Genomic DNA, 13,680 nt, shown 5'->3' with positions numbered 1-13,680 from the left:
CCTGTCAATAATTCAAGTACCACCATCTCTCCCAGTGCTTGGCTTTCAATAACTTTGTTTTTAATGAATGAACACAACATCTAATTTCTACAATTTAAATTGGAGATTTGGGATTTGAAGGTATCAGCTATGGCCCATCAGAGAGGCGCCTCTGGTGGCTGTCCAAAGCTGAGTGATGACTACAACAAAAATTGATTTGTCAGTTACCTCTGGCCTATGTTTAGCACACTGACCCCTCACCCCATTATTTTATCAGGTGAAGAGGAACATCAGTTCCTGCCCTGGAAAAAATTCCAATCTAATCCAACAAGATTTCTGAAAAACAACAATAATCGAAATGCTAAATCAATTTTGTGCTAAAGATATATTCTCAGTTTCAGTGATTTGACTAAGAAAATACAGCACATAAAGGCAATCTTTGGGACTTGAACATAAGTCTTTATACTCTGTATCCTATATGCTTTTTCACTACATTTGTTTGTATTAATAATGGACCGCGTGTGGATAAACAGCTGTGGCAATGGTTCTCCCACAGCAAGAAGTCCAGGGGTCTAGAGGTGTTGGAGCTGGTGTCCAAGAGTCTAGAGGTGTTGGAGCTGGTGTCCAAGAGTCTAGAGGTGTTGGAGCTGGTGTCCAGGAGTCTAGAGGTGTTGGAGCTGGTGTCCAAGAGTCTAGAGGTGTTGGAGCTGGTGTCCAAGAGTCTAGAGGTGTTGGAGCTGGTGTCCAGGAGTCTAGAGGTGTTGGAGCTGGTGTCCAGGAGTCTAGAGGTGTTGGAGCTGGTGTCCAAGAGTCTAGAGGTGTTGGAGCTGGTGTCCAAGAGTCTAGAGGTGTTGGAGCTGGTGTCCAGGAGTCTAGAGGTGTTGGAGCTGGTGTCCAGGAGTCTAGAGGTGTTGGAGCTGGTGTCCAAGAGTCTAGAGGTGTTGGAGCTGGTGTCCAGGAGTCTAGAGGTGTTGGAGCTGGTGTCCAGGAGTCTAGAGGTGTTGGAGCTGGTGTCCAGGAGTCTAGAGGTGTTGGAGCTGGTGTCCAAGAGTCTAGAGGTGTTGGAGCTGGTGTCCAGGAGTCTAGAGGTGTTGGAGCTGGTGTCCAGGAGTCTAGAGGTGTTGGAGCTGGTGTCCAGGAGTCTAGAGGTGTTGGAGCTGGTGTCCAGGAGTCTAGAGGTGTTGGAGCTGGTGTCCAGGAGTCTAGAGGTGTTGGAGCTGGTGTCCAGGAGTCTAGAGGTGTTGGAGCTGGTGTCCAGGAGTCTAGAGGTGTTGGAGCTGGTGTCCAGGAGTCTAGAGGTGCTGGAGCTGGTGTTCAAGAGTCTAGAGGTGCTGGAGCTGGTGTCCAAGAGTCTAGAGGTGTTGGAGCTGGTGTGATGACTTAAGGATGCCAGGGTCACGGTCACCACCACTCTCTAGTTCTTTCCCTCTGGTCCTAAGAAATCTGTAACAACTCTAACAACATTATCTGTGATAAAACAAGTGTGGAGGAGAACGGGGCAGAGGCTTTAGCAGAAGGGACCAAGCTCTCCACAACCGGGTAAGACTTCCACTGATAGTTTGTTGGTTACAACTGTGTCACATGCCACTGGTAGCAAGGGAGGCTCGGAAGTTTAAGTGTTTTAGGCTAGACACATCTCCAGTCCAGTCAAAACTGGAGTTACATTAGTAAAGAAGGGGAGAAGAGAATGCATAGGTAACAGTCTGCCTCAGTAGTCTTTACAGAGCTGGTGTTAAGAATTGTATGAGAGAGGAAGAAAAAGAATTATAGGAGAGAACACATTTGAATGTGTTTTGTTAACCATAAAGCTAAACAAAGTTTATTTTTTAAGTTCAATAAATGAGATACTATTTTCGTATATGTACGGTATCATGAAAAAAAGACTTTTAGATCACATATATATTTAACTAACATATAGGCATATTACCTAATACATAGTATATTAGGTTTCACATGTATACACCTAGGAAATGAAAGGATGAATTTCTTTTCCTTGTGTATTTGACACATTGTAAGTTAAAAACATATGTGCTAAATTAAAAACATATGGCCTATAATATTAAGGCAAAGTATAAAAGGTTTTGACTTGTTCTTTATTTAAGTATATCATTTACCTTTGATGACTCAATTTTTTTTTGTCTGAAGATGAGGTATGTGTCAGAGAACAGATGGTTACCAGAGGGGAGGTGGGGGAGGGTGATGGGTGAAATAGGTGAAGGGGGTCAAGAGTACACTTATCGTGATGAGCCCTGAGTAATGTACAGAATTGATGAATCACTAGATTGTACACCTGAAACCTCAAACACTGTATGCTAACTATACTGGAATTAAAAATAATAAAATCATTAAAATTAAAATGGGGTATACATGCCTTTTCCTCATTTACATATGATAAAATTAAACCGTAATTATTCAGTTTGTAAATTAAAATGGCTCGAAGCACTACCCTCTGAAAAATAAATAAAAGGACAACTTTGAAAATTCGAAAATAAATAAAAGGACAACTACAAAAAAAAAGTAACCATAAAAAGCGACCATAAAATTTTAAATAATTTATCATCTCTATCCAAGAACATATACTAGATGTTGAATTTTTTCTTTCAAGAAGCTAGTAATTTTTTCAGATCCTGGAAAATGGTTTGAGAAAAGGGTTTTGTTTTTTTTTTAATAAAAAAGTCAATGCAAGAAAGAAGAAATTAGGAAAATATTCTGTCTTGGTGACAATATAATTACAGCACCCTACGAAGCAGTTGGCACAGTAATGTGATTTCTATTGAACATTAGAACATAGCTAGACCTTACAATGCAATTTGAACATGCATGATGTTGAAGTAGTCAGTGATATCAAGGAGCGAATTGTCTGGGAAGCCTTAGAAAACATCTTTCCTCCCCCTACATGGTACACCATGGCCAGCAGGACCTCTGCGGGCAACCCTCCCTCCCCCATTACATCTCTGCCTCCCTGGATCGCACCAATTCACCCCCCCACCCACCACAGGGCTTTGGCACTTGCTGTCACCTCCTCAATTTTCCACATGACTGTCTCCCTCTCATCACTCCACTGCTGATTCAAATGTTACCTCCAGAGAGCTGTCTTCTCTGAACACCTTACGTAGCTGACTCCCTCCAGGCCTTTCCACCCTGAGAGAGTCATTCACCATAACCTTGCTCTTATTTTTTTTTTCACAGCATTTAAAATTACCTGACATATTTTATTCAGTTTATTTGTTTATCCTGTGCCTCCCCCTGGCTAGAATATAAGCTCCACAAAAGCCAGGGCACTGTCTCCCTTGTTTATAGCTCTATCTCCAGTAGCTAGAACAGGGTTCATCACAAAATAAGAGCTCCATAAATATCTGTTGAGCGAAAAAAATTATATATATAGTGGCTCTGATGGCCTGGTAGGTCAAATTGTGTTCCCTATAAACTTCTCTGAAAAAAAAAAAATCAGTACCTTTATGGCTTATCCCAAATAAGTTATTTAAACCACAAGTAGCACTCTATACTTAGTATAATCTCAACAGATAGAACGTGACACAAATAATTAGCTGAATTGCATTAATTCAAATATTATTTATACCTAATCTGCAAATATGACAAAGTAACATAAAATATCTGGAAAAGACTAAGCCGCAACATAGAGGTATGTGTAATAGGTCGTATCTCAGATCACAAATATAATTCTTTTTTTTTTTAAAGATTTTATTTATTTATTCATGATATATATATATAGAGAGAGAGAGAGGCAGAGACACAGGCAGAGGGAGAAGCAGGCTCCATGTACTGGGAGCCCGACGTGGGATTCGATCCCGGGTCTCCAGGATCGCGCCCTGGGCCAAAGGCAGGCGCCAAACCGCTGCGCCACCCAGGGATCCCCACAAATATAATTCTTAATAGTTCATTAAAATATTTCCACTGGTATTAGTCTATTGAGACAAGGATTCTAATTACCTCAAGAAGACAACTGAAGATTAAAGATAATATTTTTACTTTAAAATTTTAAAAATTAAAGTTAAGAGAAAAGTGACTCAGACGTTCTCCTGGTGAGCTCCTCAGAATTTATTGGCACATGAGAACACACTTTTCCAGATACTGTCAACTCTCCATGAGAACAGACTAAAGTAGGTCTTCCTAGATCCCTAAGCTAAATTCCCTAAAGACTATTAAACTGCTCTGTCCCCTTAAACCGGCAGCTGGCCTCCTAGACCCTGGTCCCTGGTCTCTGTTTTTCAGTCTCCTACCCAGCCAGTTATTAAGACATAGCTGTGAAAATATGGCTGGTGTTTCTTTGGATGCTTATTCTCCACCCCAGCAAATGGCTGTTCTCTCCCCTCCAGTTTCCAAGGCAAGATGCTAAAGGTAAGATACCTCGTTAAAAGCAAACCAGAACATTAATCTCCTCTAATGTCTCCATCCCTTAAACAAGGTTCATGCACTTCTAATCCCACTATAAGGACCCAGTACAAATGCAAAGGAAAGGCACCGAAAACAAGCAGCATTCGATTCCTTCTTCAGTTTACATAAATGGAAGTGTTCACCTTTAATTCAAATACTCCAGTTTGGAAGTAAAAGGTAATAACTTCACATATTACGCAGGTAGGACAACCAACTTCTTAATTCAGTATGGAGTTCTAAGAAAATTATTAGAGTTCAGGCTGTCAAAAGACTCATTATAATTTCTTCCTACCCCATGGTGCAACTTGACCTGGCGCTGAAGGGCTCTTCTGTTTCTGTAAATGCGTCAGATGTGGCTAAAAGATATTTTTTAAACACGAAAGTAGTTTCCTGCTCATGCAGTGATATAGTCAATCCCTTGCCAAAAGGTGGGTTCGGGGAGAATAAAAATAAAACCAAAAAATAACAAAGGATTTTAATAATCCTGAAGAAACAAACATCCGACGTAAGGGTCATTAATAAAAATATTCCAGCTATCATTAAAGCAGAACTGCCACCATAAACTGAGTAGACTATGGTGAATTACTAAGAATCATAAAATTCTTAAGTATCTTGTAGGATGCATTTCCCCCATTTAGGAATTATAACTCAGAAAGAAATATTCTGAAAGGGACAGCCTGCTCCTCTGAGTGTCAGAACTCCAAGTTGTTGTAATAGAAAGCCGCAATAAATATTTTTTATGGTAGAAGCTGAATAATATGCTTGCATTTTCTATCGAGTTCCAGCTTTTGAACTAAGCTCAGCGTGATCAACTAGAGAAGGACACTGTTTGATGCTCTTAGCTTTCTCCCAAATATGCCAGTTCCTACACCCCTTAAATTCCCCACCCCTTGAATTCCATGACTTCAAGCTTCCTCTCTCATCTCTCTACCATAACCAAGCTGTTCACTTCAAAAAAGAAGTACTGAAATATTCTGTGTGCCAGGTTCCAAACAGATCCTGTGTTTTTTTTTTTAAGATTTATTTATTCAAAAAAAAAATTTATTTATTCATGAGAGACATAAAAAGAGGCAGAGACATAGGCAGAGGGAGAAGCAAGCTCCCCATGGGGAGCCTGATGCAGGACTCAATCCCAGGACCCTGGGATCACGACCTGAGCCAAAGGCAGACGTTCAACCACTGAACCACCCAGGTACCCCTGGGTCCTGTTATTTAGAGCTTGGAAAGGCAAAGTGGTTGGTGTTGAAGCTACAGCTGAAGTCCTTGAAAAATCTCTTGGGAAGCCAGACATGCAATGGTCTTTTCCTCCACCAAGGATGTCTCCCTTGGCCTTTCTTCTCCCCCAGAGGAGCTCTCTGATCAGAAGCTCTCTGATCCCAGAAGATGACTGGGTACAAGAAAAAGTCAAGATGTCTGAATGTGCATGTAGGCAGCTGATAGAGATTTCTACCAAGGTTCATTGTCACTTCCTGTGTTGGGGTTTTCTAGAGAAACAGAACCAACAGGAGATGAAAAGGGATTACAAGGAATTGGCTTATGTGATTAAGGGAGCTGAGAAGTTCCACAACCTACTCTCTGCCAGCTTGACACCCAGTGATACAATTCGGGGTAAGTCCAAAGGCCTGAGAGCTGGGGAGCCAGTGAGGTAAATCCCAGTCCAAGAGCAGAGAAAGAGGAGATGAGATGTTCCAGTCCAGGCAATGAGGCAGGAGAAAAGAGGCAAATTCTTCTTTCCACCGCCTTTTGTTCTATTCAGTCCCCAAAAGTTTGGCTGATGCCCAGCTACACGAATCACTGATTCAAATGCTCATCTCACCTGGAGCACCCTCACACACCCTCACACAACACTGCATCTGGGCACCCCATCTCCCACTTATGCAGACAACATATGCAGCTGAACTTTTTTTTCCCCTTTCTTTTTTGGTGGAACGTCACATAGGGACATTCATACTGTAGTCACAGAAGTCTCTTGGTTGACCCAGTTCCTTTCAAATTGCAAGATTTCACTCTTTTAAGAGGGAATAGCAGTGCTGGGAACCAGAGAAAGGCTACAACCTATCGGGCCTTTCAGTGCCCAGAGTTGAGGCAGGATGCTGTTGCAGACCATCACACCTGTTAAGAGAATCTTTCCAGAATTCTCCAGAGAGCAACTCTTTCCTTTGAGCTCTCAGCTCATTTTGTTCATAGTTCCCTGAAAGGCCCAGGCCAAATGCATTTACTTGTTGTCGCCTAGTAAACCCTGATCCCCCCATATCCATCCCTGTATTCCTATCCTTATCACAGTGCCTGTCACAGGAAATACTGAATAAACGTTGCCAGACATGAAGAAGTCAGAGAATGGTAAGGAATTGCTTTCTGCCTGCCGTCCACGGGCTCCAAGTCATGCAAAGGAGATAAGGGCATGCGCAGAGAAAACTAATTTGACAGAAAGTAATGTGTCCTAAGAGAAAAGTACAAACTCATCTGCCCATTTCTGATGCCTTCAATAGGACCAACCGCAAGTACTCGTGAGCAGGGAGGCAGGTGTATGTCCTGTAGGGTTGGATGATCCTGCCCAATTCTGTTGCCCTTAGTCCTGTGAGAGGGGTCAGAAATTAATCTTGTTGTTCTCAGGGTGGTATGATAGGGACAAACATAAATTCAAAATTACAGGTTTAATCACCATCTCAAGGGGATATCTGCAGTCCCATGATCATTGCAGCATTATTCACAAGAGTCAAGATATGGGGGAAAAAAGAATAGAAAAAGGTACATTGGTGGTTGCCAGCAGTTGAGAAGAAAAGGTCACGGGCATTATTGCTTAACGGATGTAGTTTTAGGTTTTGCAAAATGAAAAGAATTCTGGAGATGGAGGAGGGTGCTGGTTAAGCAACAACATGAATGTACTTGAAATCACTGAACTGGACCCTTAGAAATGGTTCAGGCAGTAGGTTTTATGTTAGGTGAATTTTATCACAATAAAATAAATAATATTCTGATATATAAACCATTCCTGGAAAAGAAAATTATTTTAAATGTTTATTTATTTATTTGAGAGAAAGATTCAGCAAGCACAGGAGTAGGGACAGAGGTAGGAGAAACAGACGTCCTGCTGAGCAGGGAGCCTGATGCTGGATCCCAGGACCCTGAGACCATGACCTGAGCTGAAGGCAGATGTTTAACCAACTGAGCCACCCAGGCACCCCAAGGAAAAGAAAACTCCTTTAGAGTGAAGAATGTCTGGATGTGTATCTACAACAGCACCATGATCACTCTTACAGGTGTTAAACTTTAAAAATCTTGGCCTTGTTTTTAAAAAAGAAGAAAATAAGGGAAGAGACATCACTGTACATCCCTTTTTTACTTTAGAAAAGTTGTCATTTTAAGTTCTTTCTCTCTTTGAAATGTACGTAAATCATTATATATATATATATATAATGTAAATCATTTTAAAAAGCCAAGTGAGCCTCCTGCTGGCCTCAAGACCCAGGAAGGTCTTTCTCAAGGACCCGTCTCTCTGAAATGAACTCATCAAGGACGACAGGCTCGCATCTTCCCACAGGCACTGGGGGACAGGGGCACTCACTCCCCTGGGAGCCTTGCACCAAGTGGCAAAACTACCTCCAGGCATAAAGATAAGGAGAAGCTTGTTTCTCCTCTGGATACAGTCAATTAGCTAACACGCAGCCCCCCCCCCCCCAGCTCCCAGGCAAATATGGGATTTGGTGCCAGCAGGTGCTTGGGAAGTGGTGCCAGCAGTTGCTCATGAAGACTAGATCACCTGGAGAACAGGAACAGCACAATTTGTGTCTTGTTGGCCACACGGAAGAGCGAGATTTCAGTCTCTGAGATGGCTCTGAGGCACTTTACATTCTGGTCTAATCATTTTTCAGCAATAAAGCTGTTTTCTTCCGCTCCCCCCTTTCTGAAGTTGGGAGGAGATGTTTCTGTTTCCGCAACAGCATCCTGCCTCAACTCTGGGCACTGAAAGACCCGACAGGTTGCATCCTTCCTCTGGTTCCCAGCAAACTTGTCCATTTAACTGCTATTCCCCCTTAAAAGAGTGAAATCTTGCAATTTGAAAGGAACTGGGTCAACCAAGAGACTTCTGTGACTACAGTATGAATGTCCCTATGTGTCGTTCCACCAGAAAAAAGGAAAAAAAAAAGTCCACCTTTAATTTAAGGTCTGGGGGAAAGGGAAGATTTCTCCAAAGGTACAAAGGAAGGAAGATGGCACTGCGAGTGGAATACACAGCATGAGCACAGGACACAGGAGGAAAACCCAAGTGTTTGCAGAACACTGAGAAATCCAATCACTTTATGCGCTGAGACTGTGTAGGTGCCTGGTATACAGAGCCAGTAATGCGACTTAGGACGACAGTGCGGATACCTGAATGCCAGGAAAAGGATCGAAAATATTCAAGAAGACTATTAAAATACAACCCAGCTTGTCTCTGAAGGGAGCAGTACAGGACTTAACACGGGTCTTTCATGAAAAATATGAACGAGTATGTTCAGTGCTACCCTTGCTTGACAGTTCTATAAAAACGAGCTCCCAGATTCCAGGCAAGATCTCCCGACACGAGAAGAAAATACAAATCACAACTTTTCCAGGGCTCTCGGGACTTGGTCTTTCATTTGTCCACAATTATCTGTTGTGTCTCTAACAGGTAACAGCAGTTTGGGATGTTGTTATGAAAACGGCAGGACTGTTTCAAGGAATATTTCTTTGTTCCCATCTCATCTTCTGGGCCAGAAGCAACCACTGCTCTCACTTGTCTTCGGCTGTACTCACAGTGGCGAAGGCCAGTGGGTCTGGGTTTTCTTTGACCTTCCTTCTCATTTTCAGGGAGGTGTCCTGCCTATTTAAAGATGATTTGTTGAAACCAAAGGAGCAGTCACCACGGAAATATAAGAACCCGCAGAACGTCCTCTTTCATTTGCAAAATCTGCAAAGACAGATGCTTTTGGAAAGTGGCTCTTATTTAAGTATGGCAGCTATACCTGCTTGTTTTCCAAGTCACATAAATCTCTCACTGGCCTAAGGTAATTGCAGTGGAGCTTCAAAAACCTGGACAAAGTAAGGAATGGACATGAGCAGTAACCATTTGTATTAACAACTCCTACTTCTTTTGATGGGTATATTAAAAGCATAAGGATTGAGGGTGAGGAGAAGAGAGGGAAAGGCTGTATTTTAACTCTTTCCCATGACTTCATTAAAAGAATTTTCATTTCAACAGATGCTTCTATAATCAGAGCTGAGATCTAATTTATTTTTGGAAAACAGAGAAAATGAAAATGTTATGAATAGTCTTATTTCAGGCAATCAAAGAGAGTGGAACAAGAAATCTAGTATTTGATTTGTTTTTCACAAGCACGGTTCAAAGAACATCTGTGCTTAAATCATGGATCCGTCTGTATAGGGTTCTCCCTTGGAAGTTTTAGTAAGAACTGAGTCCATTGATCTGCAATTTGGTAAACTTGAGGTTTTTGAAGGGCAGCCAAAGTTTCACTTAGTTTTTCAACTCCTCCCTCCCTCCCTCCTTCCTCACTCCCTTCTTCCCTCCCTCCTTCTCTCTCACCTGAGCACATCTATCTTGTTCCTAGAGAACTTAGGATACATTTTTATACCCAAGACATCATTGTGCTAAAACTTGCAGACAATAGCCAGCCAGCCTTATTGAGGCACTGAGTTCTTTTTAAAGAAATATTTCATTTACTTTCTTAATGAATATGTCTGTCTTTAGTGGAAGAAAGGCCAAAAAATACAAGTGCTACTTCCCATGAGAATTTACGAGTTTTAAATCAAGCCAGGGTTCAGGTCTGAGACATTAATACACACATGATTCACTCTAGACTCAAGATAATTATTATTTTTAAAAATCCACCTAGCCATTAATCAATCGGAAAAATTAATCAACTGGAAAATCTTTCAGAATCTTAGTTCATTCAGAAGAGTTTCCAAGTGTTCGCCCTTCTGAGGCATTTCAGATTAAATCATGAAACTTTTCATGAAATAGCACATAAATCAAAGAATAGGTGTTAACAGTAGTTAGTACAGGGCTCAGTTGCACGGGGCTCAATAAACAGTAGCTGGTAATTTAGCAGCACAACAGCGGCAGGAATAGTACTAATCCCAAACCCTCTCCGGCCCCAGCGGCTCATTTCACAGATGAGGCCCAGAGAAATTCAATGATCTGCCCAAGGGTACAAAGCTAGCCAGTGGCAGAGCTGAAATTGGAATGCAGGCCCCCGACAAACCTAGTACTGTTTACACAATACCATGAGGGAAAGGATTTTTTTCAATTATAATGAGCTATTTTGTCATATAAAATATCCTTAGAATGGATAGAAAGCTTAGCTTTCCTTCTATCCTCAGGTAGCAAGTCTTCTCGGTTTCTATCCTGCACAACTTATAATTTTAGAACATGATGGCCTTCTTCTCAGCCCTCTCCTTCCTTTAGCCTCTCTGCTACACTTAACACCATCACCTACACCGTCCTTTGGCCTAAGGACCTCACTCTAAACCAATCTCTCTCTATTCTGTTTGCTTGCTCCCTCCATCCTTGTGGACCTGAAGTAAGGAAAATTCTAAAGTTGAACCCTTCAATCTCTGCATGGTCTCCTTCAGACATCACACATATTCCCAAGTATTCTCTGTGCAGATCACTCCAAAACCTTCATCTTCGTCCCTAATGTCTTTCTCAAAATCTAGCAGCACATTTCTAATATCCCACTGGATATTGCTATTAGGTGTCCTCAGATAACGTCGAAATTACCAAGGCCAAAGTCAACAACATCTTCCCCTCAAAAGTAGCTCAAAATCTTACTCTAGTTCCTTACCACCAAGACCAGAACTACTCCAAGAGTCTCTTCACGGACAGCTCTGTCAGTAGTTCTTACCATCTTAAAAATACCCCAAAAGCAAGGAATCTTCCTGAGGCACAGCCTATCACATTGCTCCTCAGATCAAATCTGTGCAACCACTTCACTGGGCCTACTAGATAGGATCTAAATGCTTTGGTCTTATAACCGAGACACTTCATTGTGTCCAGCCCTATTCTCCACTATGTTCATTCAATGTCTCAGCAAATAGAAACGCTACATGTGAGGTTTGTAGGTTTGCCTAGTGGTTCTCTTTGGGACTGAGGCAATGAGAAAAGGCACTCGGTGCTCAGAAATACAGGGACTGCTTTTCTGAGGACAAAAATGAAATGTAAACAGCATAATATTTTTTTGAGTTGATGTCACTCACTGTTAACACTCCTGAAACGAAGACCTTCACTTTCTAGAAAGGTTTTATGGTCACTGTCTTCCACAGATAATTCAGGCTAAATTACATTCTCTTTTTTTTTTTTTTTAATTTATTTATTTATTTATGATAGTCACAGAGAGACAGAGAGAGAGAGAGGCAGAGACACAGGCGGAGGGAGAAGCAGGCTCCATGCACCGGGAGCCTGATGTGGGATTCGATCCCGGGTCTCCAGGATCGCGCCCTGGGCCAAAGGCAGGCGCCAAACCACTGCGCCACCCAGGGATCCCCTAAATTACATTCTCAATGATAATACTACTGAAGAAAAGCAGAAAAGCTACTTCATTTCTAACAAAAGGTTAAAGAAGTCTGTCCAAAAATTAACATTAAAGACTCAGAATTTAACATTTTGCTAGCTGGGCTGCAACATTTTTTTTTGAAGGCTTGAAGGAGCTTTAATAAAGTTTGGTCAAGGAGAGACTCCTTGTCAATGGTGCTTGGGAGATGAGGATGGCAGTAGGAGGAAGCTGTGACAAATAGAAATTTCTTAAGTGTTACAATGGAACATATAATGTTTTTTGTTTTTAATTGGCAGTTACTGAAGCTTACTATAGCTTACTTTTTCTCTCTCCCATATTATTAACAAAAATTGTCTAGATTCTGAATTCTCAGAATGTTTAGGGACTGGAATCATGAATTCTCCCCTGGGAAGGCTACTAAATCTCTCCAACCAAGAAACACCTCTACAATAGCAATTCTTTGATTTTCTCACATTCTATTTCTTGTTTTTATGCATCCCTTTCTTCCAAAAAAAAATTCTCTCTCTAATGTAAATTAAACTGAAATGACAGTTATCACCTATCTGATTGGCCTAAGTCCCAAAATTTGACCACATACTCTTTTGGGAGTTTAGTAGACCAGTGGGCACTTCATATATTGCTGGTGTTAATGCAAAATGGTATAAACCCTGGGGAGGAAAATTTGGCAAAGTTACATGTGCTTTTAGCCTATAATCCAGCAGTTTACTTCTAGGAATACATCCCAAAGTAATACTAGCAAAAAAAAAAAAAAAAAAGAGCCCATTTCTGTAGCACTATTTAATAATAGCAAAGTACCAGAAATAACTTACAAGTGGATTAAAACAAACCCCAGTATCCCTTGCTCAACATTTGCTTTTTCTTTTTCCTCTTTTTCCCCTTTCCCTTTGTTTACATCTCCACCCCACATCACTCCCAAACCTTGACAAACCAAAAGGATTGCAAAAGAGCTCTTTAAAGAACTGCTACAAATGCCAGGAGCAGATTAAGCCCAGAACCCCAAACAAGAGGCCTGAAGAACCAAAACAATCTCTGACTGTTCCAACCACAAGTTCATCCACAGTTAGAGGGTAAATCACTTGACCATAGCACAAGGACATGTACTTTGCTCTTCAAGTTCCATAAAATTCCCATGAAATTTCAGTTCTGAAGCAGTTCAGGGAATTACCTCATCTTCAGGCGCTACAGCAACTGAGTAAAGTTTTTAACATCTACTTGAATCATTTTAACTATAATTTTTGTTTGACAAAACTAAAGGTACATCAATAGCAGCTGACTAAATAAACTATGTTACATCCACCAAATGAAGTAGTATAAAAAGAACTATAAAAAGGTCCAAGGAATATCTACATACTACAATTGGATGATCTCCAGAAATACTGAAAAAAAAAATTCAGTGAAGAAAAAAATGTTGAGCATGCTACCATTTATCTAAGAGATGAAGATATAGAAACATGTACAGATTTACTTTTTTAAAGATAAACAAAAATTTTTAAACAGTTACCTATAAAGGGAAGGAGAGAAAAGCATGAAGGAAACAGGGAGAGTACTTCAACTTCTCTGAATATGCCTTGGTTTTTGTTTTTTGTTTTTGTTTTTGTTTTTTATTTTTTTTTGGTAAAGATTTTATTCATTTATTTGAGAGAAAGGGAACATGAGCAGAGAAGAGAGGGAGAAGCAGAAACCCCTGCTGAGCAGGGCTTGGTCCCAGGACCCCGAGATCATAACCTAAGCTGAAGGCAGATGCTTAACCAAC

General features: G+C 41.0%; 2 protein-coding genes across 2 annotated transcripts in view; one reads left to right on the top strand and one right to left on the bottom strand.

The window, feature by feature from the left end:
• TAFA2 (TAFA chemokine like family member 2) overlaps nt 1-13,680 on the bottom strand; it is a 451,018-nt gene that overhangs the window by 413,638 nt on the left and 23,700 nt on the right. The gene's annotated exons all lie outside the window — the stretch shown is intronic.
• LOC121491792 (collagen alpha-1(I) chain-like) overlaps nt 5,784-13,680 on the top strand; it is a 33,234-nt gene continuing 25,337 nt past the window's right edge. The window contains exon 1 of the mRNA XM_041756956.1: nt 5,784-5,982. Within this exon, the coding sequence (XP_041612890.1) occupies nt 5,784-5,982 (199 nt within the window). The remainder of the gene's footprint in view (nt 5,983-13,680) is intronic.

Source organism: Vulpes lagopus, chromosome 5 (assembly GCF_018345385.1).
Source record: "Vulpes lagopus strain Blue_001 chromosome 5, ASM1834538v1, whole genome shotgun sequence".
Classification (NCBI taxonomy): Eukaryota; Metazoa; Chordata; class Mammalia; order Carnivora; family Canidae; genus Vulpes; species Vulpes lagopus.
Note: the sequence above shows the minus strand (reverse complement) of the source record. Positions and strands in the feature narration are given on the sequence as shown.